A 22,607-nucleotide genomic window follows, 5' to 3' on the forward strand; every position below is an offset into this window, starting at 1 on the left:
GATGACTTGAGCCCTCGGGACGACTCCAGATAGTGTAGTGATACACATACCGACTAGGAAGAGATGATTGTGATTGTATATGAGATAGTAGACAGGGTGGTTTGGTATGATTATGATATTCTAGTAGGGTCCAACGCTTGGAGATCAGCTGGAGTTACTGGTATCCGATGGATAGCTATCGCCACTCACCATAGCGGAGACGAGAGCTTTACACCAGAAGCATGTTTCCCTCGGAAACATCATCTCTTCATGGGAAGTTGCGACTCGGGTTGGTCGTCCTGGATGAGGGGCTCTCGTTCGCCGGGCTCGGCGACCTCGGCCTCGTCCTCAGAGATAGTCCCGCACTTGCACACGCGGTTGGTGCAAGTGTGGCCTGTTCGCGAGGTATGAATGAAATGGTGTCAGCGCTGTCCACATGCAGATCCGAGGTCTATGGCAGTCGTAATTGAGGTACTCACGAGTCGTCCAGAAGTCCAGACAGACGCCAGAGCACGCATCGCATACGCACATCGCTAGTGCCGTGAGACATGTGCCGATGCAGTCATCGAGCATGGTTAGGAATCAAAACGTAGAAAGGTACAAGGGCTACAGAAGGAAGGATTGAGGTGGTAGCGCATGAAAGAAGGGAGATAGATACCGCAGTCATGAACTCACTGCGCTGAGCGCTGCCACTCGCTCCACTGGGTTAGCAGCACAGGCTAGAACAAGCCTGGGGCATCAAACTATATCACCCTCAGGGTACAAGAGGACCCATAGGTGAATATTTGTGGGAGACCTCACCAGTCGAGAACACACGCGTGAATCTAGTATACTTGCAGCTCTGCAGAGCCCCAAGTGAGCGTGGCGGTCAGCAGCGAGCCCGGTTCAAGATTAGCCGCCCGCGTTAAAGGTGCTGGCGCTAAGTTCGCAGCCTGGTTGCGTCCTCCTTCTGCACTTTCCGCTGTCCATACCTAGCTACCGCCCGGACTGATCCTTTCACTTGGTCTCCTACGGCGTGATTTGGCAATAGGTTGAAACATGTGGACAGAAAGGCTGTGAGTTCCGCGAGTCACTGGCATCCACCCGCAATGCCCTGAACTTGGTCAGGGACCCAGCCAGTGGTGTTGCCATGCAGCACGGACACACGTTGGACTCGTTCCCGTAATACGAAGTTTTCAGCATTTCGGCGCGCAAAAAAAGTCATTTGGAACAATACGAGGCATCCACAGATCATCAGCGCATCTGCCAGTTTCCCTTGTAAGTTTGATTTCAGACACCGGTGTCCAGCCGCGTGGCTCTACATTCGCTACTCGTCGAGCACCCAGTACGCCCGGTTGTGGAGTCGCCGGCGGCGCTCTGAAGTCATACATGCATTGCTATCTGTCTTTGGTGTACTGCTAGCCTCGTGGTGTGGCAGATGTCTAGCCGAGCAGCGCAACCGTCAGCGCGGGATCGGTCAATAAGGGTCGGGATATAAGGTACTGGATGGCCCGCCGGCCAGCTCGGACTCTCGTCTAGCTTGCGGAACATGGACGCCCTGCGCTCCAGCGACGGTTCAGCTCAGGCAACCGCGTCTTCGACACCTGCAACGGCACCTTCCATCGATGACTCCTTCGGCGCATTCATACTGGGCACATATCTCAGTCTCATGTACGTCCGCCTCCGTCACATTGTTGCTGCGTTCTATCGCGTCTGACCGTCATATATCAGCTTCTATGGATTTGTTCTCCATCAAGGGCATAACTATTTCAAGACTTACCCTCACGATCGTCTCTTGCACAAAGCCTATGTACGTTTAAAAAATGTGTGGAAGTATCACTGTTGCTCACGACGCCCATAGGTTATTCTCATCTTGTGAGCGCATTCTACGAACGCTTGATCGTCCATGTTCTTTGACATGGTTATCAGGGCCGTGGAAACGGTTCATAGCGCGCTATGCGTGCATACCTGGTGAGCAGATCACGTAGTCCACCTACTCCAAACGTTGGGGACATGTGGCAAGTTCACGCTCGCACGTCAAAACTCACGCACGTCGTAGTTATTTCTATCTTGTGAAAAACTACTTGAATCCCTCTGGTCTTGAAGGCTGTGTCTGGTATGTTGCAATATCGGCCTCAGGATGCGTTCTTTGATTCGAACACGGCGATAGGTCAATCAATGTAAGCATGGCATCCTTCTCGACGAGAGACAATACATAATGCCACCACCACTCAAAGATGCTGGGAGTCGTATGCGTACGTCCCAGCGCTTCTCTCTGGTCTCTCTCTAATGCGGATACTTCTAGGCTTTCACGAGCTTTATGGTGCAAATGTGAGCCAACATCGCCGCTATGCCGAGTACCACCTTTCTAACAAATTCAGTTAGCTTCTTCGCGTACAGGGTGTACTTGCGTAGGCCGCTTTGATAGCCCTTGTTTGCACCGTTGCTAAATCATCGCAGTTCGGCCCGCATACAAGTCACTAGTTGCGGTCGCGGTACGTCTTCCCCCCTTGTACTTAACCTGCTGTCTGTTCTGACGATCCTACACCAGATTTTCTTCGCTTTCGTGGTGCTTGGTGAGCACCGTTCCCTACGTGCTCCCAGTAGCGTTGCTCAACAGTAGCCGTCTGCGGCGACAACATCACACCTTACTTTTAGCTTTCGGAGCAGGTTCGTCCAATATTACATTTGTCTTTCGCTGATATTCACACCACGCGATGGCGTATTACCTCAGCCGCTACCGCAGAAGGGTAATCTTTATGTCCCCTCGTCTTCGACTCCCTGATCCTCACAACCAGGCCGTAGCTTCAGAGTCGGGACGCTTGACGGATTCAGACCATACGCCGTAAGTCACTCAGAGCTATCAATTAGTCAGGGCGACAGGCTGACGCCGAGGTCGTAGTGGCTAGACTCTGCGGCGTTCGGTGCTGCGGTGGTCTCGGACACACTCACGGCTGGCGCTCTAACCTTTGTCTTGAGGAACAGCCGGACCGGCTTCAAACGGTATGCATACAACCAGATTCGTAGACTCATCGCTGACCTAGTTGGCGCAGAACGGATCATATGATTGACCAACTCATTTTCTTCGCAGTTAACACAGGTAAGTACGCCCTTAGGCGGCTAGGTTTATGCTGCGCTCATCTGTGCATCTGCAACAGGCCTTTTGACAGTGTAAGTGAATCCCCTGTGAATGTTCCCCTACGCGAACACGTTCCAACTTTGCTCCAGAGCGGTGAATCTCCTCGGCCTGATACTGGTGCGTCTAACTGCGTTCAACCGACGTCGCATTTCGTTCCGCTGACAGAGCTAGGCAGGCTCTCGGATTGCCTACCAGCAACCTCGCGTATTTCGCAGTTGCGGCCGTCGGTGACAAAAGTGAGCAACGCCACTCCACGTCCGCCAAGGCCCCGTTTCGCTACGCTGACGCGTGATGATCTCAGTTTATGCTAATTCGCTGCTCGCGGTGTACGTCGCCCCTCAGCTTCCCTCAAGTAACCGTGAAGTGGTGACATTGCACTGACGCTCGTCTGCAGACTCAACTCGCGCAGCGCCGTCCGGAGCGCCTCGAATGTGCCCGAGGCTATCGACATGACCGCTTTTGCGGTGACGCGCAACGAGCCCCGCGGCACCCGCTGGGTCATACCCCGCCCGTGGGAAGCACGACACAATGTAGGTCTTCTTGCTCCTGGTGCGGCGCTTGTGCACACGTTGACGGCCGCGTTTGTAGATCGAGGAAGACACCGAGAGGGCCGAGCAACTCAAGGCGGGTCTGTTTGCGAGCTCCGCCCGGTTCCATGCTGGTACTAGCTGGGTATAGACGAACCCATCCATGATCGCTGGGAATCTCGTGCGAGTCGGGGTACGACATAGTGACCGTGTAGGAAGGGGAGCATTATCGTTAGTCTAACAGGATCACATTCGTCAATTTCCACCGAGCTACTACGCACGCCAGCCCCAGCTTCCAGTGAAATCGCGAAGTAACGACTTGTTCATACCAATGGCCCGGACGTCGACGGGTATCTCGTTTCTGAGGGAAACGATGGCCTTCTCCAGGCTTTCCTTCAGCCTGCGGTGACTGAACGCCTCGGACACCGGCTCGGCCTCGGGGCCAGCCCAAACGCCCACGTAGCCGGGTGCAGCTCTGGGCCTGGTGCAACCCAACATACGCGCTATGCTGCTATCACGGATATATCGCCATAGAAGCATTCGAAGCGGAAGGGAGGTGCTGTGGATGAAAATGTTGCCATTAAGGAGGTCGTGCTCGAGGAGAATGGAAAACCCCGCCGCCCGGCCGTCAAGGATTTGGCTTGCCGACGGGCCGCCATATATTTCGCTGAAGATCGTGTGGATTCGTTGTTGCTGGGGGCCGTCGCCGGTCATGGTAGCGACGAGCTTCCTGAGGACGGCGTAAAGCAGGACCCAGAAAAAGGACTCTACGTCGTCGTCCACCTTGGGAGGCTGGGCCAACGTTTCGCCGCTGGCAAGATGCCGCAGGAGGCGGCGCGACATAAATTGAGGTGCTCCCTTGATGTCTGAAAGTTCAGTGTGGGCTTCAAGCACTGCTATTTGCACGCGATATGCGCACCGAGATGGTTGCATCACCTCGTCCTGCGAGTATGAAGCGAGAACGAATGAAATCATCTCCGCGAGCTTGATTGAGGGCGGCGCGTTCCACGGCAATAGTGTGTTTGCTGAACCCGACGCGAGCGTCCTGAAGCCCGGTCAGGAACCCGATGGCTCCCTGCTCTTTGGGATCTGCAGCGAGAAGAATGCTCTCCGCATTGATGGCCGAGTGCAGAATCCCTTGGTCGCACAGAAACTTGTGCGCTAGAATGTGTGTGTCAGACGCATGGCTACCCTAAAAGTGCGGAACGTACCCGACAATGTATCCAGTAGCCCGTGAAACAGCTGTTCGTCCGTGTCGTATGCCCAGAGCGGTTTCCCCCTAGACTGGAGCACTACACGATGCAAGACCATGGGCTCGTCTCCCCGCCCGAGTGGACCCCCTCGAAGGGCGTGTATGGTGAGTGGCGATGAGGTGCGGCTCCCGCGGCGTCCGGTACGGTTGTATGTAACGTCTGCGCCTGTGATAAACTTGCCCAGGGCCGGATGCTGGCCCTTTATAAGCTTGTGGACCTCGGACTCGGAGCGATACTCGTCGGAGCGCCAGGAAGACTTCATCGTCATGACGCGTCCTACGGGTTCGTGCCTCCCGTTGTCCTCTCGTACGTGACATACTGTGGTGCCGTCACCGAAGAGAGACATCGAGGACCGTGAGGGAGTGTCAACAGTGAGCCAGGTCCGCTTGTCGGACCCGACAGGCGGTATGCTGAAGACCACAGCGTCAGGATCTGGCTGCCATGAGAGGGGAACGCCGATGTCGATCGCTGTGATTGAGGGGTCAAGACCGAGCTCCGCATTCGTGAGGACGCGTGTCAGGTTGTGCACGACGCGGATGAACGTGTCCAGGTTCTTCCACATGTCGAGGCTCGGGGAAAGTTGACAGCCCAGGTGGTCAAAGATGGCGACGCAGAACTCGCTCCCGTAAATCATGAGAGTGATGTAGAAGAGGGAGAAGGGGCGGGTGGAGAGGTGCTCGCGTGCGTGAAGAGCGGCTTGCGTCAGGAGAGGGGTGGGCTTTCCGTCCTCCCCCAAGAACGGGTGTTGCTTCGAAGACACCCTCACTTTCACAAACGCGTCCGGATGCCATTGCCCTTGATGCGACGTCTCCGGTTCTAATGCGGAGAGCTCGTCACGGCCCCGCGTAATGATGAAGTTCGATGCGAATTGTGGGAGGTGAGTGGTACAGTGCTGGCGGCCCTCCGGGGTGATACTACGAGTTTGCAGTATGCCACGACGATTGGCAGTGCCTCCGTGCAACGACTCCGCCTGTAAGTGATCTCGAATATGATCGAATAGGTCCTGCTATGTTGCCCGGGAAATCAGTCACTGAATTAGAATGTGATAAACGTGGGCATTTGAACCCACAAGCAGTGTACACATCACTCTTTCCTGTGCAGTGTCCCTACACAAGGTCGAGTCGGCTTTGGAGGCAACCCTGACCTCGAGGTCCTCGATCGTAACCGCGCGCGTGGCTGCAACCAGCACTTTCAGCATCCATATACTGCGTGCGCACACTCTCAGGAGCGTCTCTTTGCACGACGCTACGAGACGGCCATCAAGCTCGCTGACCCGCAAGCGGCGGAGGACAGCCGCCTGGTTGAACCCCGCCCTTTCCGTGGGCAGCGCCTCTACAAAGCGGTGGCTGTCCGAGTGCTCCACCACATATGGCCAGTGCTGGTACGGCCGAGGAGACTTGCCAACAGTGGTGGTAGTGGAGGAAGCAACTTGTGGCATGGGCGGAAGGACTGCCATGCGACGCGCCGGCGGGCGTGTGGCTATGCCAGTGCGTGTTCCCGTTCGGGCAGGTCTGGTGGATGAACATGTCTCTCAGCTACGGGATATTATAACATGGGATAGGTAGCTTATAGCTAGGTGCCTTAAAAGGTTCGCGAGTATCTGGAAAGCGGCCCTAAGGGCTATCTCATGTTCGTGCCGCGAACAGATTACGAGGATTATAAAGTAGGTTCTATGGCGCGCTCAGCTTAACAAACAACAACGTTCAGCCCATGAGCAGCGTCGCCCACCAAGAGCACCGAGACTCACCAGCTCTAAATACGTCGCCCCTAAAGCCTCAGGATTCGGGCCTCAACGTCCACATGTCCTCATCAAGACTGATAGACGCGCTCTCCGGGCCCTTCACCGTCCTGTCCTCCGCGCGCGTGAAGACCTCGCCCATCACCTCCCGACTCTTCGCCACCTCGTCATCATAGACGCTTATGCGCTCCAACGCGGGGATAGCGTCAAAGAGCATACGGGCATACACGGACATCGCCCACCCCCGCGAGGCCTGCCCGTCGAAGTCCCAATGCAGGTCGTCGATGACGGTGCCGTCGGCGCCCCAGACGATTGTCTTCAGCGCGGGACAAATCTCGCGCAGCCCTGGGATGAGCATTGTGTCCCCTTCGAGGGAAAGCTAGAGGAGAAAATATCATTAGATCCCAGAGGGTCACACTGAGACACATAGGAGAATGACACATACGTCCGCCTCCTCGTCATACCGGTCGACCACCAAAAAGTATTCGAGTTTTGGCAGGTGCGCGTTTCGGAACATGTATGTGGGCCAGTAGCATTCCGGCGGGGCTTCTTCGTCGATAAGTCGTATGAGGATGAGCCTCACGAGCGTGTTGCCGAACAGGCTGACCGCGTGCGTGATGTCGCGACGAGTCACCCCCACGAGTGCCAGGTGCACAATAGGATACGGATGTGTGATCAACGTGAGAGGGAAGCGGGCCACCCACCCAGTGATAGAGCGAAGGTTCGGAAGGATGTCTGGGCGCGATATCGTATGGGCGCGCTCCATGTCCAGGGGTTCTTCACGTCTTGGGGTGAACATGGTCGAGAACCGCTCGAGGCTGGGTTGGCTCGCCAGGATATCCTCAACGCAGTCGGGGTAGTAGTAGCCCCCCGTGAGGAGCGTGCGGAGACGGAACGGGGCGTTTAGCAGGAGCGGGTAGATCGACGGGTCGTCGACGGTGATCTCCAAATGTTTGAGGGACGTGAGCAGCTGGAGCGCGCTCTTGAGTGGCTGCTTGATGCTGGCGCCCCCAGTGACATACACAACAAGACTCCGGACGGCGAGGGCACGGTACGGGCGTTTGACGAGCGCGCGAAAGAAGCGCGTGGCGTTCTTGCATGAGGAGACTGCCGCTGTGCTGTAGAGCGCAGCCTCGACTTCTGGCATGAGCGCCTTGCAGATCGTGGATATCCAGACCAGCCAAAATCGGTACTGTCGGTCCGCGAAGTGGTCGAAAATCATCCGCAGAAGCTCGGGCGGCAGTTTGAGGATGGAGCCGTTTGCTATGTTCAGCTGTCCACACGAGGTGTCCACGTACGTCAGCTCTGACGCCCATAAGCAAGAACGGCTGCGTACCTCGTATGTTGCTTTCGCGTGTGCCCGCCGACGCGTCTCCACCACCATTTCGAGCACGGTATCCTTCCGCCAAGCGGATTCTGCACAAATGGCCTGTTTAGCACAAATTTGAGTTAAGCTCGTAGTAACTGTATGACGGTAAGAGACAAGCGAACATGAGCGCTTTTTCACACATCTTACGTTAATGCCCCTATCTAGTCGAACAAGTAGATTGGCTCTTTGTCAAATCCAACCTCATTGCCAGTGGATCTGCAAAGTTGCGATCAAACCCTGCGATATTCCGAGGTCAGGCGGCGTCGCATCGTTACGAACCTCATAACGCCGCATGCGATGGCGATGTGGGATTTCCGCGAAGTAGATGGTGGTAAACACGGTGTGCAACAGATGAGTCGTTTACCGGCGTCGCGGCGTGCCTTGAAAACGGTCGGAGGCGCATCCGAGTCATCGACGGGCGAGTGAGGATTTGAGAGTTGGGTAGCGCGTCACGTCGTATTCAACGGACCCGCTCGCCATTCGTGCCTCCGAGTCCATCGGATTTGCCGCGACAAGACGAGGATCGTTCAGGAATCACGATTATTCTCCAATCTACGGAACGATGGACGGTGCGTGCATGTCGTGGAAAAGAAGAGTGTGGTCGGAGAGCAAGTGCCAGTGGGCAATCTCAGTCGGCGGAGGAACGCGCGCGTGGTGTCGGGCGCGATGTCGTCAGACGAGTGGCACGTGGAGGCGCCGGCCGGTCGCTCTCTCCACCTCGCTCTCTCTCAGTCTGCACGTCGCCCGACGTCGTCCGACATGTCGTCGAATTGCAACGAGCTACATATCCATCCCCAGTACTTGTAAATGGAAATAAAATCCATTCACAACGTGGTCTGTCCATAGTGCTTTAGCCGTCGACGGACATCGCGGTGGTGGACGGCTTTCCAGCGACCGCATCCTCCAGGCTCTTCATCAGCGTGCCATGGTTTGAACACTCTCGCAACTCCTTCGGCGTCGGGCCCATCATGATCCTCTTCGCCGCTGTCCTCATCGTCCTCCGAGTCCGTCGACACGGCGCTATCCCCTTCGTTCGTATCTCGGAGATACAGGTTCCACCGCCACAGCAACGCCCGGAGCGGCAGCGAGATGTTGTCCCTGGCGATTTTGCCCTTCCACAAAAGCCTATACCGTCGGAGTGTGGGGAGACAGACAGCTCGTCCGTCAAGGATATAATCTGCGGACGCGCCGCCGAACATCTTGCAGAAGGCCGTACGGATGCGCTGCTGTTGACGGCCGACGGTGCCGGCCATGCTGGCGATGAGCTTCCTGAGTACGGCGTAGAGCAGAACCCAGTAGAAGGACTCTACGTCGTGTGCAACGCCTCCTTGGACCGATGTGCAGCCTTGGGAAATATGCCATAAGAGGCGGCGCGACACGAACTAAGTGGACCCGCGCCCTAGATTATGATATCTTGAGTCATCGCTGGGCTGCGCTGTGTGATACGGATGACGAAGCTCGTACCATGTCGTTTACACCTAGCATAGAGGGTTGGACCGCCAACGCGTCTTCTTCTTTGTGAGTTGCATCGAGGAATCCTGCAGAATTTTGCTCTGTGGCGGCCTCAACAAGGAATACAATCTCGGGGCTGATACGCCCATACAAAACGCCCTCGTCGCACAAAGCCTTATGCGCTATGATATCGCGTTAGCAAAGTATGCACAGTAGCTCCGAGCGAAAGTGAACTGTATAAGCGTACCTGCGAGCGCATCCAATAAGCCTCGGAGCAACTGCTGGTTCGTCTGGAGCTCCCACACAGGGATTCGGCCGAATGCGTGAAATATACAGTCATACGGTGTCAGCGGCGGGTGGGATGCGGCGGTTGGCGACATTGCGTGGCCGTGAATGGTGTGGTGACCACGAGAGAGTGGCCGTGCGTGATCCGCTGTTTGAGGCAGGCGTCGTAGTAGATGGTGCATCACGGTAAGCGTTCTTGTAAGGGGAAAGGAGCAAACGCAAGTCGTCACCCATCGTATCACTCAGGCCCGCCCTTCCAAGCTCAAAGAATCTAGTGATGAAAGTGATGATATACAAATTAGCGCAAGCGGCAGGTCACGCCACTAATCTGCCCTACTAGTGGGCCCAAACCATAGTACAGGCGACATGGGCGCCATGGTGGTACAATGTCCTCGCTGATGCCGTCTGGCAAACTCCACACAGCATAACAAGTTCACATCTGCCCAAGCCAGTCAGTACTTTTTACCGTTGACTGCCGCCCCGCTCGCAACCCAATCCTGACTCACCAACTGTGCATACAACCCGCGCCACATCCCCAGCTCGACCGGCTCGTTCTCCGGGCCCTTCACCTCCCCGCCCTCCGCCCGCCTGTATACCTCCCCATACACCGCCCCGTCGTCATCGTCGCGGTGCATCGGGTCGCCCAGCTCGTGCACGGTGAAAGTCGCCAGCGCGGGGAGCGTGGCGAACAGCAGGCGCGCGTACTCGGTCATCATGCGGCCGTCGAGGCCGTCGCCGCCGGGCGGCGGCCAGTAGAGGTCGTCGGCTATGGAGCTGTCGACGCTCCACATGAGGGTCTTTAGTGCGGGACAGGCTTCCTGGAGGCCGGGGACGGGCATGGTTTCCTGCTCGCATGGCAACTGCGGAAGAGCAATCTCAGCGAATATAGGTACGTGGGATCGGCAGGAGCACGCACGTCGGTAGCGGGGCCGTACAGATCTGTGACCTTGACGTGTTCGAGTTTCGAGAGGTGCGCGTTCCGGAACATGGACGCCGGCCAGTAGCATTCTGGGGTGCATTTCTCACCAATGAGCCGCAGTATGCACACCGTGACCAGGGTGCTTCCGAACAGCTTCATGACGTGCGCAATGTCGTCGTGGCTCGCGGCCATGATCGAGAGGTGGGTAAGAGGGTAGGGGTAGGTGATGAAGGTGAGAGGGAAGCGGGAGGCGAAGGCGGTGAGGGTCTGGAGCTTCGGCAGAATGTCCGGCCTCGAGAGCTGGGGTTGGACCATGTCTTGCGAGTTTTCGGGGATGAAGATGAAGGAGAGCCGTTCGATGTCCGGTTGACTTGCCAAGATGTCCTCCAAGTTTGGGGCATACCGTTCGCCACCGATGATGAAGGTGTGTAGACGGAATGAGCAGTGCAGCAGGATGTCGAATATGGACGGTTCGTCAACGACGAGTTCGAGAGATGTGAGGTTTGTGAGCAACGGGAGCGCAGTGTTGAGTGGCTTTTTGAGGGTCGTGCCGCCGCTGACAGATAGGACCAGTCTTCGGACGAAGACGGCGCGGTAGCGCCTCTTTGATATCGCGCGACAGAGTGCAGATGCATACTTGCAGGTGCCAATCTCGATCTCCCTGTACAGAACAGCTTCGACTTCGGGCAGGAGCGTCTTACAAAGAGTGGCCAAGGACGCGAGCCATGGCTTCCTCTCGTCTGCGAGGTAGTCGAATATCATCATGTGCAGCTCTGTAGGAAGCTTGAGAATGTGCTCATTCTATAAAACCTAGACGGTTGGTGAGATGTGGCCAAGTACAACACAAGAAGTGCGTACCGCAAATGCTGCTTTCGCTTGTGCGTTTCGGCGAGTCTGAACCATCTTGTAAATGATTCCAAATGTAGTATATGAGATGAACAAGAATTTATAGTGACCCTAAGAGGACAAAGAGATGAGTTGGAGGATGCAGTCACTGCAGCAGTGGGCGCGGGGGTGGAGGTTGCTAGGAAGAAAGAGGAAGAAAGCTGGAGGAAGGTCGCTGTGGTAGTGATGTCATCTTGGGCGTCTATACACGATCCCGGCCCTTTGTCCCGATCAAAGTCTGTTTACCACATTTGGGTCGATCGAGCATGCAGGCGCGAACACTAATTCTGTGCACTTTTTCTCCGCCTCTCTCTCCGCCACACTCTGTTGCTCAACACCTGCCAAGATGGGCAGAAACAGTACGTGTGCATGGTAAAGATGCTATGGTGTAATCACGGTACGGTAGAGAGCCGAAAACTCGAAGTTCCCACAAAATCCAGTACGCTTATGCGTGTGGCACTGGCAAGGCTCCCGCACACCCCTCATGCCTCCTAGAACTCAAGAAAGACCCTGGCGTGCCTCGTCTACCCAGCTTGAAAGCACGAAATGCCGGGAAACATGTACAACCAGTGTGTCTCAACTGCTCGTACAGTATCATGGAGGCGACGTGGCTCACTACAGATCGCCGCAGCCTCCACGCCGAGACCCGGACACGCAGATGGCGTCGGAACCCACACTCTCCTCCCTCGCCGCGCTCGCAGAAACCTCTGCGGCTGTGGACGACGAGGGCTTCTCTGCAGACCCCTCATCCTCGCGTGGCGCACCGAAGACAAAGGAGCAGCTCCGCCGCCATTATATCCGCGCTCTGCACAAAGTGATCGACGAGAGCGACATCGTCATCTTGGTGCTGGATGCGCGCGATCCGGAGGGCTGCAGAAGCAGGCTCGTCGAAGAGGAAGTCCGCCGGAGGGAAAGCGAGGGCAAGAAGCTGGTTTTCGTGCTCAACAAAATCGGTGCGTTTCCGTTCTACTTCCCCATCGCACCCGATCATCCAAGAAATATGCGATATACGCCTTATGATTCCGTACATTTGTCCCTGCAATTGTGGTGTGCGCACTCTTCATGGAATGCATCCGAACGGGCCGCATGTCTGCCCGGGTATTCCGCATGCAGCGGAATCTCTCTGCGCAGACTGCAGCTATTGGAGAGACCGCCCACCACGTTCATCGGCCATGAGCTCCGTTTTTGCATGCGCATGACCACCAACCCCATTCTACAGATCTCATCCCGCGCGAGAACGCCCAAGCCTGGCTCCGGTACCTCTGACATTCCACCCCCACGCTTCCATTCAAGTCCGCGGCGCAACCGGGCTTCACGAAGGAGTTACAGACAGTACAGCTCGAACGTGGGCTAAAGGTCATCGACTCGCCCGGTGTCGTCTTCGATGACGATGACTTCGACGACGGCAAGGGGAGCAAGAAGAAGAACATCCTCCTGCGGAACGTCGACCAGATCGCGCCCGGGGCGGAGACGGTCGGGCAGGCGCAGATCGTCGCCGAGCTCGCGAAGCCGTTCTCGCTCGACAGGCTCTTTGGCGCCGCCGACGCGGGCGCGTTCGGGTTCGAGCCACCCGCGGACGTGGAGATGGGCGATGAGGAGACGGAGGACTTCCCCGAGGAGATGGACGAGGACGGGTAGGTCCCCCGTTCACAATTCACATCCGCACGCTAACTAACACCCAACCCCACCGCAGGAAACAAATGGAGTCAGACGACCTCGCCCCGCACATCCCGCGCAAACGCTCGCGCTCCCCCTCCGTCGCCTCCACCACGCGCACCTCCGCCACGGAGGGCGCGCGGCCCCCGGCGCTCGCACGACGTGCCCGCGTACGACGCGCCGGTGGAGGAGCACGCGCGGCGCGCGATGGCGAGCGCAAACCCGCTCGGGCGGCGCGTGCTGAAGCGCGAGGCGAAGAAGGCGCGGCGTGCGGCGACGCGGGCGCTTGGGCGGCCGCTGGGGGGCGGGATGGACGTCGATGATTTGGGGCTGGGGGCGACATTCATGGATGCTGAGCCTTGAGGATGCGTAGGCCGGGTTTGTGGGGCTGAGAGGTCGATGTACGATGTGATGCGCTGTGTGTCTCAGCGTTGTACAATGGGGTCAATTTCCATATGCATACTAGGTAGAGACCGGCAAAGGTTTGTTGGCGGTGGTACACAGAGATAGCCAGGTTAGCATGGAGTTTTAGCAGCTCAACCTCCGGGGCTACGTTGACCTGGATAAATGTGCATTAGACTGTCTAATGGGTGTGTAGTATTAATCAGTACACGCATAGGCACCCTCAGCGCGGCGGGCCCTCTTGCGCATGCAGTAGTGTAAAATAGTGCCGATCCCGGTCGGCACTTATGCCGTTTTGAAGTCGACGTCGCGCCCCCTTAGATCTCAAAGGGGTACTCCGCATCGAACTGCTCCTCAGTGTCGAGCGTGCGGCCGTGCTCATTGACGAACTTCGTGCACTCCGCGTTGAGCTCTGCGCGTGTGGATCCCGTCAGAATGCGTTCGTAGCGTGCCGGTTGGGGCTGCAAAGTGTCGGGTAGGGGCGTGCCTTCATCCAAAACGTCACTTGCGAGACAGATGTACATTCCCATTGTGGTATACTATAACACGGTCTAGCGAGTGCGAGTTAGCGAGCTATGACGTAGACCGTCCGTACTACGTGTCTATCCCAGAACGGATGGATGCACAAGGTGACGGTCCATCAAGCAACAAGAGCCTGGCCTGAGTCGGAGTCTACGAGCATCGCGTCAACGATCTCATCAACCGCCGTCTGCAGACTTTCCTCCAACTTGGCGTGAGTGAACACTTGAGACACCGGTAAAGGCGTGAATTCGGCCGTTGTCTTCAGCTTCCCTCTGTCCTTTCCTTTCTTCCTATTCTCCGCAGCTACGCCGTGAACCAGTGGCACATCTGCCTGGAGTTTTATCTTATATGCCTGGAGCACGGAACGGAGTGCAAGGGTAGTGTGGTCGGCGAAAGGGACGTTTGAGATGATGAGTGTACTGAGTGCCGCTGGATCCTGCCGCAAAGTGAAGACTTCCTGGATGTTTGTTGCGCCAAACATCTTGACGAAGAAGCTGCGGGCTTCCTGCTCCATAACCGTGTTGCCAACTGCCCTGACAGTGAATTGCCTGAAGACTGCATAGAGCAAAACCCAGAAGAAGGACTCGACGTCATCTTCTTCTTCGGAGCGAACTGATGTTTTGCCCATACGAAGATATGAGAGGAGGCGGCGGGACATGAATTGATATGTGCCCTGTGCATTCGTGTGTTAACAAGGACCAGCGGTCGAAGCTTGGTAGATAAAGTTTATACCGAGATAGCTGCACCGTTCATGAATTGCGTATATACGGTCTTCACCCTGATCATGGACCCTGAGAACTTCGGATTGACGGGCCCGTATCCGAGGGGCGCTTCAACGACCTCTTCTGTACGGGTTTCATCCCTCATGCGGGCGTACTCGACGTCGGTGAGAAATCCCCAAGCTTGTTGCTCGTCGCGATTCACAGAGAGCAGGATGTTCCCCGCACTGACGTCGCAGTGCAGTATCCCATGCTTTGCAAGGAATTTGTGCCCTGGGGTGCAGAATGAGCGATCACACCAGGACTCGTAGAGCGAGACCAAGGTCACAGTAAATGCGTACCGGCAAGGGCACCTAGCATGCCTCTGAGTAGCTCTTCATCGTCTTCATACTCCCAGATCGGCTTCCCATTAGATTCCAGAATGATGCGGTGGAGGAACATAGTTTCCTCCTCGGGAGGGAGAAACGCCCTACGAAGCTGATGTATGGTGATTGGCGAACCGGAGCGATCCCCCCAGCGTGTCCCAACAGGGAACTTGACGTCCGCTCCAGTCACGTATTTTGCTAGACCCGAGTGCCACCCCTTGCTAGCAATGAGCTGATAGATATCTGACTCGGAATTGCGTTTGCTAGAGCGCCAAGAGGATTTCATCACAAAGGTGGGTCCGTCGGGTTCGCCATTTTGTTTGCGCGCCCGGACATGCCATACAGTGGTGCCGCGCCCGAATAGAGACAGCGAGGACCACAAGGGCTTCTCGATGTCTACTGCCCAGCATCGCTCATCGTCCCCAACCGGTTCCACGGCCGCAAAGACGATCTTGTCGTCCTGCCAGGACAGGACGGCGGAAGGATCGCGGCCCAGCTCGTCATCGGTCAGGACACGGGTCATGTTATAGACGATGCGGATGAAGACGTCCAGGTGGTCCCAAAGATCATATTCCGGGGAGAGCTGACCGCCAAAGCGATCGAACATGCCAACACAGAATTTGCGACCATATATCATGAGCCCGATGGAAAAGGCGGAGAAGGGCCAGGCGGACAGATGCAAGCGCGCGTAATTGGCGACTTGGGTGAGGAGGGGGGTGGCTTCTTTGTTCTCGTTCGGAAATGGGTGCTGTTTGGACCCTGCCTTCACTTCGATGAACGCGTCCTGGTATCGCCAATGACGTCGACGCTTGTCGCCTTTGGCCAGTCGTCGAAGCATCTCGCTATCGTGGAAAAGAGTGAAGTCTGGGGTGAATCGAGGGAAACCGGGTGTGTGGTGCTGGTCCGGAATGAGGTCTCTGGTTTGGTTGATGAAGCACCGATCGAAGCGGACTGCGTCATCGTCAGCTCCCTGCTTGCCCGGCTGCGAATAACCTCGGATGTAGTCGAAGAGGTCTGTCTATGCGTGAAACAAGCGTTAGCAGTGTTATACTTACAATGACTTCACAGATGCTCACCAAGGGTTTATACATTTCCTTTTCTCTTGCGGTCCCTTTCGCGGTGGTCTCATCAGCGTCCAACACCGGTTCGAGTGCGAGGTTCGTCGTCTTCATCCTGTCCGCAGTAAGAGATAGTTTCTTCAGTCGCTTCACACTTCTCGCGCATCGTTCCAGCAGGCTCTTCTTGCAGTCCCTGACGAACGCAGAGTCCAGCTCCGTGATCTTCAAGCGGTCCAGGACAGACGTCTGGTCGAACTCGACCCTTTCAGCAAGCTCGACCTTGACCGTATTGTGGGAAGCCGTGACGGGATACTCAAGCCTATTGGACCCAGGACTGTCTACTCCGCCGACGGTCATCTTGCGAGGGGAATCGCTGCCGTGGTCGTGGTGGGTGAGTGGCTTGAGAAACTGGCGCTCCGGTGTCTTGGGTGACTCCGGGGCGGTAGCTCGGGTGATGATCGGGGACGGGGGGTTGATACTGATCTGTCGATCTGCGGGTGCTGACGGTTGAGACATGATGAGTGAATGGGATGTTGGGAACAGCTCACCTGTGCTCTGCCGTTTTTATGGCTGGTGCAGCGAGGGTCGTGACGGGGGCTCGGACGGCCCACAGGCAGTACAAATTGGTGTAGCTCAGCGGGTCCACCGCGCAAGGGCCGCCAGAGCAAGGCCCGAGAGCAAGTCCAGGAATGTCAGGAAAGGGCGATGGCGAACAGCGGTGTGGGTGAAGAGAAGCTGAGCGCTGAACGCCGGCTTCCACTGGCAGTACAACCAACTTGAACAGCACGAGGAGGCGGTGGCTGTGCGTTTCCTGCTCCTTAAGGCAGGTCCTGCCATAGGCTCGTAAACCAGCCTCACGTTCGGGGTGGAAGACACTCGTTAGTCCCGCCAGTGTGGGTGTCGATCGTGTACGGTGTTGCCATCTCAGGCCACTGAACCGTCCCCACTCCCCCGGTCATGGAGCACGCGTACGTACAAGCCTGCTATAGCTGGCATCAGGAAAAACCTCCCGCCGGAATTCCTCGAAAAACCGCGATAATTCTGCGTTTTATGCGAGTTTATTCCATTTACAGGATTACAGCATTTTATGCAAGAAACAAAAGTCCCCCCCTTGTAAAGTAGCGAATTATACTGCAACCGGGACCGGTCAGCTCGAAAGCGCTCATTAAACGCCCGTTAAACGCTCTAAACACGCGAGATTCCTGATCTCGGCTTCTGGCACCCTCTTCGATTAGAATATTATGGCCCAGTGCATTTCATCCTGGTTAGGGTTGAGCTCTGAGCTTTCGCGACGACCATCGAAGACGGTCATCATATCATATCACTGCGTTCTCTTCTCAATGTCAGCCTGCTCTCCGTGTCTCGAGTTACGCACAGCGCGTTGATCTATATCCAGCACGGGATGTGTCTACTCATGTGACGTCTGCCGTTGAACAGGCACCAAGACGCTACAGGTGCGCGCACACTCACATGAGCCTCCCACTAGTAACTACGACTTAGCAGTGTACTACGTTCACCCTTGACATCTCCAGGTACGGCCAGCGTGCGCAGGAGATTGCACTCTTGCGCTTATCAACAACGCCATGGCACGTTCAATGTTCCTGTAGGAGCTGCGAGCCGGGCGACATCATGGCGTGCATTCTGACTTGATGCCAAGGTCCAATCACTAGCACACGTATCTCGCTGTCCGGGAAGTGACGCTCTGTGTCTACACGAACTACGCTCACAACTTCGTGATCACAGGCCACCCGCATCGTTTCAGGTGCTCGCCAGCATTTGCACCCAACATTGTAAAGACACGATCGACCCACGACCCGCCACGAAGTCTATGCCGCTTGTCGAAACCCACGAGACGCCATACGACGGGCGCGGCCTCATGCTCTGGTCGGACTCTGAGCTCCGGTGCCGTTTCACCGCACTCGCAAGGCCATCTTCGGCGCGTTCTATGTGCACAGCGCACACATTTCACGTCCAAAGCCCGCCTTTCCGCGCCGTATGAACACCCCGTGTGGGCAACACACCGCCGTGGCCGTCCGCGACGGCCATCCTTCATCACAAAGTGCATCCGACACCGTCGACGCTCCCCTGCGGCGTGGCGGGATGGACGATCGAGCGGGCACCACCGAGCACCTCGCTCTGCGGACCTCACACTCTGCTGCCTCCCTTCGTGCCAGGCACAAAGGTTTATTCTAGGTGCACATCAGGTGCGTTCCCCAAACCGGAAATGCGTGAACTGCGCCGACTACGGGGTATTCTCAGACAACCCATCGTTGAACTCGACTTCGCGCCCGCACTGAGCGGTGTGCGGCCCAGAACGGAATCCCGGGGCTCTTACATCAGGGTCCACACGCCTCTGCGTGTCTTCGCGATCTGAGGAGAAAGTATTTGAGCCGATTTCATGTCTTGATCGAGCTCGCGACAATGTGCCCCGCGCCCGTCCCATGCCCCGAAGCCATGCCGCCTTATACGCCCACTTCACTACACCCCTGGTGACGTCTCTGATGTATGCAGGTCCAGAAAAGGCCCTTTCTCTTTGCTGATGAAGCTGCCGAAGCCCTCCTCCTACCCTCGACGCTCGCGCCGGGAGGCAGCTCTGGGCAAAGTGCCTACCGCCTCGACATGTGTCTGTCGCATCATGCGCGCTGCTGGGAAAACACCAGGTAAGTAAATTGATCGCGCATGCACGACACATCGTCGAACTCACCGGTCTCCCTCCTCACGTTGCTTCGACACGCCGCCAACGATTACACCAGAGGGCGGGCAAAGGCCGCGCGGCGTGCAAGACCGCGCGTACGGTACGCGAGCATCGCCCTTCCGCACTCCTTGCTGGGATGCAAGAGCGGGGCCCGCGCATGTCCGCGGTTTCCTCGTAATCATAGACAGAATGGGATTCAGGACCGATCCCCCAATGCTGCGCCATAAGTAGGAGTATGATCAGGTTGTGATCGAAGAGTCCCCGAGATATGTATGAGATATAACGTTAACAATGGAATATGCGATATGCGTGATTGGAGGTTCTCGGTGTCCTGTACGCCACAACCATGTGGGTACGAGCGCTTTCGAGCTGACCGGTCCCGGTTGCAGTAGAATTACTCTGTTTTACGGCAGTTTACAATGGATTCCTGGCGAGGTTTGAGCGCATTTTCTCGCATATTATGGCACTTTCATTCATATCACACATATGTAACGGAGGGTGCACAGTCATATATTGAAGGCAGAACGACAAAGTACAGGATCACGGAATTGTCCCTACTAACGAACATTGGCCCCACCCAAACCCCATCCTGTTCCCATGCGCAAGGTGCACCATCGCCATCTGGGAACGCAACTTCTTTCACACGTAAATCTACGAGCATCAATGAGTTGATGGAGTAGAGAACGGAGGCAGGCACAGCAGACGTACCTGACAGTGGGCGAGTGGACAATTATTACGATGCAGGCAGCTGCAGAAAGTGACTGGAGAGCGATCTTGGGTCAATGTATGCTAAATCATGATAGCAGGAACACAAACCTGTTGTCCTCCCACAAGTAAGGGGCCCACGCACGCCATCTCCGCCGTATAGTCGCGCGTCGCCTGGCGCTCGTGCTACCGCCTGAAGTCCAGCGTGTGCGCGCACTCGACGTCCGCGAACATTGCAACCTCGCGACGCACGTTCTGCAGCGCGTACTGGGAGGAGAACGGGACGCGCACGAGAAGCTAGCCGAGGAAACGCGGGCAGGCGTGCGCCGCGTAGATGTGGTATCGCTAGAGGTACAGGGAGAGGAGGGGTAAGGGTAGGACGCCGGTGCCGGCAGCAACGAGGAAGGCGTGCTCAGTCGCGGCAGAGTAAGGGCGAGAGGTAGAGAGGGAGCGCGCGTACCACAAAGAGAGCAAGCAATGCCTGACAGCCTGTCATACAAATACGCCAGTAGAGCGAATAGGGCGCACGGTCACCACTGCCTTATCGGCAGGGCCGGAAAGCATACAAAATGTATCCTCAAGACTGACCTGTGAAAAGCAATAGCGGCGGCGAACGATGACGTGTAACGCAACGAGCGTCCTCCAGACACACCACGACCCTAATGCATTCGCCTCACGTAAAGATACGATAGCCAATAACATGATTCAACTCACCGGCCTGACCATACCCGCCACGTCACTAGCTAATCCTCAAACAGAGTAGCTTCGTCGCGAGCCGTGAGCTGGGGCCCCATGGGACCAACAGGGGAGCACACGGTAGAGCTCAAATCGGAACTCGTCGCACGACAGACAACCATAGGTGCGTACTTGGATGGGGAGGAGACGACACGGAGGAGGATGAGGAAGGATGAGGAGGACGAGGGAAAGAGTGACGTGGGCACTGTGGTGCTTGTGCACTGGGTCAGTTCGGCAATGTCCGACGCTACCTTACCGGCGTCTACAAACTTAGGGCCGGCTTCGTGAGACTTGTGTGCGCGTCCCGTACTAGCCGTCTCTCAGCCTCTCTGTCTCTTACTACTTGTTGTCTACTGGCTTTTTGACCACCCGCATATACTCGCTCGTGATCTCTCCCGTCTCTGTGTAACATTGCGTATGGCGGCTGTCGCCCTGATTCTGTCGTAGCCAGGCAACATCGCCTTCTTCAAGTCGGTCTCCTCGTACACCACCGGGGATGGCGCGAGCACCTCCATCGGCCACCCGCCCGACCTTTTCTGGATAATCACGGTTGGCGCGAGCTACAGCGCCATGGTCGAGCCCATGCTCCCGGCATACCGGATCCGCACGATGAGCTTGTCCCCCTTTGCTGTGCACGGACTGCACGCGCGCGCAGAACGACATGTCGGACCAGCAGCAGAACCCGATCGATTGTTCGTAAACGGCCTGAAATGGGACAGACCAGTAAGTGCTTCTTGTGGCTATTTGGATTTGTGTTCGACTTTCATTAGTCGTATGTGTGTAGCGAGACTTGTATATTGATGTAGCATACATTCCCCCCTGTACCACGATGCAGCGCCGTCCGGGTATATCATGCATGTTGCAGACTACAGCAAGCTTCCCTCAGAGCCAGGCTATACACCCGCCGCGCTCAGTGCCGGCTGACGACATATATACTAAGAAGTGCACACCTAATGAACCACGGGAGACCGGCACCTTGTGTTGCACCCACTCAGAGTTGTCTTGATGGTGAGCGACTCAGATGGGCAGGTCATAAACTCGCAAATTGCGCTGTAAACCGACAGAAAGTAATCACTTTGGATGGGGGCTGTTCATAATTCAGTATTTTTCGGCGGTTTACAGCGTTTTACGGGGAAAAGTACAGAAAACATGCGACATTCCCGGTAATTCGGGCGGGAGGTTTTTCCTGATGGGGCTGATTACACAGAACGGGACGAAGCCTTTTGTTCCCCAACGGGTAGGCGAATACAGCAACCAACACGAGTCGTGAGTCATCGCCGCGTGCCCGCACACCTTCCTTTCCTCTCTACACGTATGTCTGATGATCATGGCGTGCGGCGGCCGTGTCGCACAACACCTTTGCCGAGAAAGTGACTGCGCGCACCAACGTGTCTCAAGAAGCGGACTTCGGCCAGTAGCATGCTGGGGTGCTTCACGACGTGCGCGATGTCGTCGTGGCTCGCAGCCATGATCGAGAGGTGGGTGATAGGGTAGGGGTAGGTGATGAAAGTGAGTGGGAAGCGGGAGGCGAACGCGGTCAGTGTCCGGAGCTTCGGGAGGATGTCGGGCCACGAGCGCTCGGGTTGGACCACGTCTTGCGAGTGTTCGGGTATGAGGACGAAGGAGAACCGTTCGATGTCCGGTTGAGATGCCAAGACATCCTCCAAGCGTGGAGCGAACCGTTCTCCGCCTATGATGAACGTGTGTAGTCGGAATGAGCAGTGCAGGAGAATGTCGAATATAGAAGGCTCGTCGACTACGAGCTCGAGGGACGAGAGATTCGTGAGCAGCGGGAGTGCAGTCTTGAGTGGCTGTTTGAGGTTCGTGCCGCCGCGGACGGATAGGACCAATTTCCGGACGAAGACAGCGCCGTAGCGCCTCTTCGATATTGCGCGACATAGTGCGGAGGCATACTTGCAGGTTACAGTCTCGATCTCTCTGTACAGAGCAGCTTCGACTTCGGGAAGGAGCATTTTACGGAGAGTGGTCAAGGACGCGCCGAGCCATAGCTTCCTCTCCGAGATCCGTGAGGTAGTCGAAGATCATGCTGTGTAGCTGCGTCGGAAGCCTCAGGATGTGCTCGTCGTAGGGATGCCTAGACTGCTTGGTAGGATGTGGCCAGCCGTAATGCGAGAAGTGCATACCGCAAATGCTGCTTGCACTTGCGCGTTTCGACGGGTCTGGACCATCTTGTGCAGTTCCAAGCAGAGTGTATGAAAGCGAGT

General features: G+C 56.4%; 7 protein-coding genes across 7 annotated transcripts; 2 read left to right on the forward strand and 5 right to left on the reverse strand.

Moving 5' to 3' along the window:
• Nucleotides 1-239: 239 nt before the first annotated feature.
• TRAVEDRAFT_53460 (uncharacterized protein) lies at nucleotides 240-552 on the reverse strand (the record flags this gene model as incomplete). The annotated part of the gene is made up of 2 exons (XM_008046356.1): nucleotides 240-373; nucleotides 459-552. The coding sequence occupies 2 exons, from the start codon at nucleotides 550-552 to the stop codon at nucleotides 240-242; spliced, it is 228 nt and encodes a 75-aa protein (XP_008044547.1).
• Nucleotides 553-1,507: 955 nt separating this feature from the next.
• On the forward strand, nucleotides 1,508-3,775 carry TRAVEDRAFT_53461 (uncharacterized protein; the record flags this gene model as incomplete). The annotated part of the gene is made up of 22 exons (XM_008046357.1): nucleotides 1,508-1,629; nucleotides 1,690-1,768; nucleotides 1,820-1,833; nucleotides 1,888-1,929; nucleotides 2,018-2,074; nucleotides 2,129-2,138; nucleotides 2,196-2,207; nucleotides 2,264-2,289; nucleotides 2,344-2,369; nucleotides 2,419-2,453; nucleotides 2,510-2,534; nucleotides 2,617-2,628; nucleotides 2,693-2,708; nucleotides 2,764-2,803; nucleotides 2,861-2,961; nucleotides 3,012-3,058; nucleotides 3,117-3,129; nucleotides 3,187-3,214; nucleotides 3,273-3,333; nucleotides 3,399-3,423; nucleotides 3,492-3,627; nucleotides 3,686-3,775. 22 exons carry the CDS (start codon nucleotides 1,508-1,510, stop codon nucleotides 3,773-3,775), a joined length of 1,017 nt encoding a protein of 338 aa, XP_008044548.1.
• Nucleotides 3,776-3,897: 122 nt separating this feature from the next.
• TRAVEDRAFT_53462 (uncharacterized protein) lies at nucleotides 3,898-6,315 on the reverse strand (the record flags this gene model as incomplete). The annotated part of the gene is made up of 4 exons (XM_008046358.1): nucleotides 3,898-4,482; nucleotides 4,544-4,785; nucleotides 4,836-5,880; nucleotides 5,947-6,315. 4 exons carry the CDS (start codon nucleotides 6,313-6,315, stop codon nucleotides 3,898-3,900), a joined length of 2,241 nt encoding a protein of 746 aa, XP_008044549.1.
• Nucleotides 6,316-10,000: 3,685 nt separating this feature from the next.
• On the reverse strand, nucleotides 10,001-11,636 carry TRAVEDRAFT_31984 (uncharacterized protein). Its single transcript, XM_008045871.1, is given in 5 exon segments — nucleotides 10,001-10,160; nucleotides 10,174-10,179; nucleotides 10,228-10,581; nucleotides 10,638-11,441; nucleotides 11,499-11,636. The coding sequence occupies 4 exon segments, from the start codon at nucleotides 11,541-11,543 to the stop codon at nucleotides 10,174-10,176; spliced, it is 1,209 nt and encodes a 402-aa protein (XP_008044062.1). The 5' UTR covers nucleotides 11,544-11,636; the 3' UTR covers nucleotides 10,001-10,160.
• Nucleotides 11,637-12,071: 435 nt separating this feature from the next.
• On the forward strand, nucleotides 12,072-13,544 carry TRAVEDRAFT_75218 (uncharacterized protein; the record flags this gene model as incomplete). The annotated part of the gene is made up of 4 exons (XM_008046359.1): nucleotides 12,072-12,094; nucleotides 12,147-12,478; nucleotides 12,859-13,159; nucleotides 13,232-13,544. 4 exons carry the CDS (start codon nucleotides 12,072-12,074, stop codon nucleotides 13,542-13,544), a joined length of 969 nt encoding a protein of 322 aa, XP_008044550.1.
• Nucleotides 13,545-13,900: 356 nt separating this feature from the next.
• Nucleotides 13,901-16,763, reverse strand: TRAVEDRAFT_53465 (uncharacterized protein; the record flags this gene model as incomplete). The annotated part of the gene is made up of 5 exons (XM_008046360.1): nucleotides 13,901-14,122; nucleotides 14,233-14,778; nucleotides 14,838-15,097; nucleotides 15,166-16,207; nucleotides 16,266-16,763. The coding sequence occupies 5 exons, from the start codon at nucleotides 16,761-16,763 to the stop codon at nucleotides 13,901-13,903; spliced, it is 2,568 nt and encodes an 855-aa protein (XP_008044551.1).
• Nucleotides 16,764-21,707: 4,944 nt separating this feature from the next.
• TRAVEDRAFT_53466 (uncharacterized protein) lies at nucleotides 21,708-22,355 on the reverse strand (the record flags this gene model as incomplete). The annotated part of the gene is made up of 1 exon (XM_008046361.1): nucleotides 21,708-22,355. The coding sequence occupies one exon, from the start codon at nucleotides 22,353-22,355 to the stop codon at nucleotides 21,708-21,710; it is 648 nt and encodes a 215-aa protein (XP_008044552.1).
• Between the last annotated feature and the right edge of the window lie 252 nt (nucleotides 22,356-22,607).

The sequence above is a fragment of the Trametes versicolor genome (genome assembly GCF_000271585.1).
Source record: "Trametes versicolor FP-101664 SS1 unplaced genomic scaffold TRAVEscaffold_13, whole genome shotgun sequence".
Lineage (NCBI taxonomy): Eukaryota > Fungi > Basidiomycota > Agaricomycetes > Polyporales > Polyporaceae > Trametes > Trametes versicolor.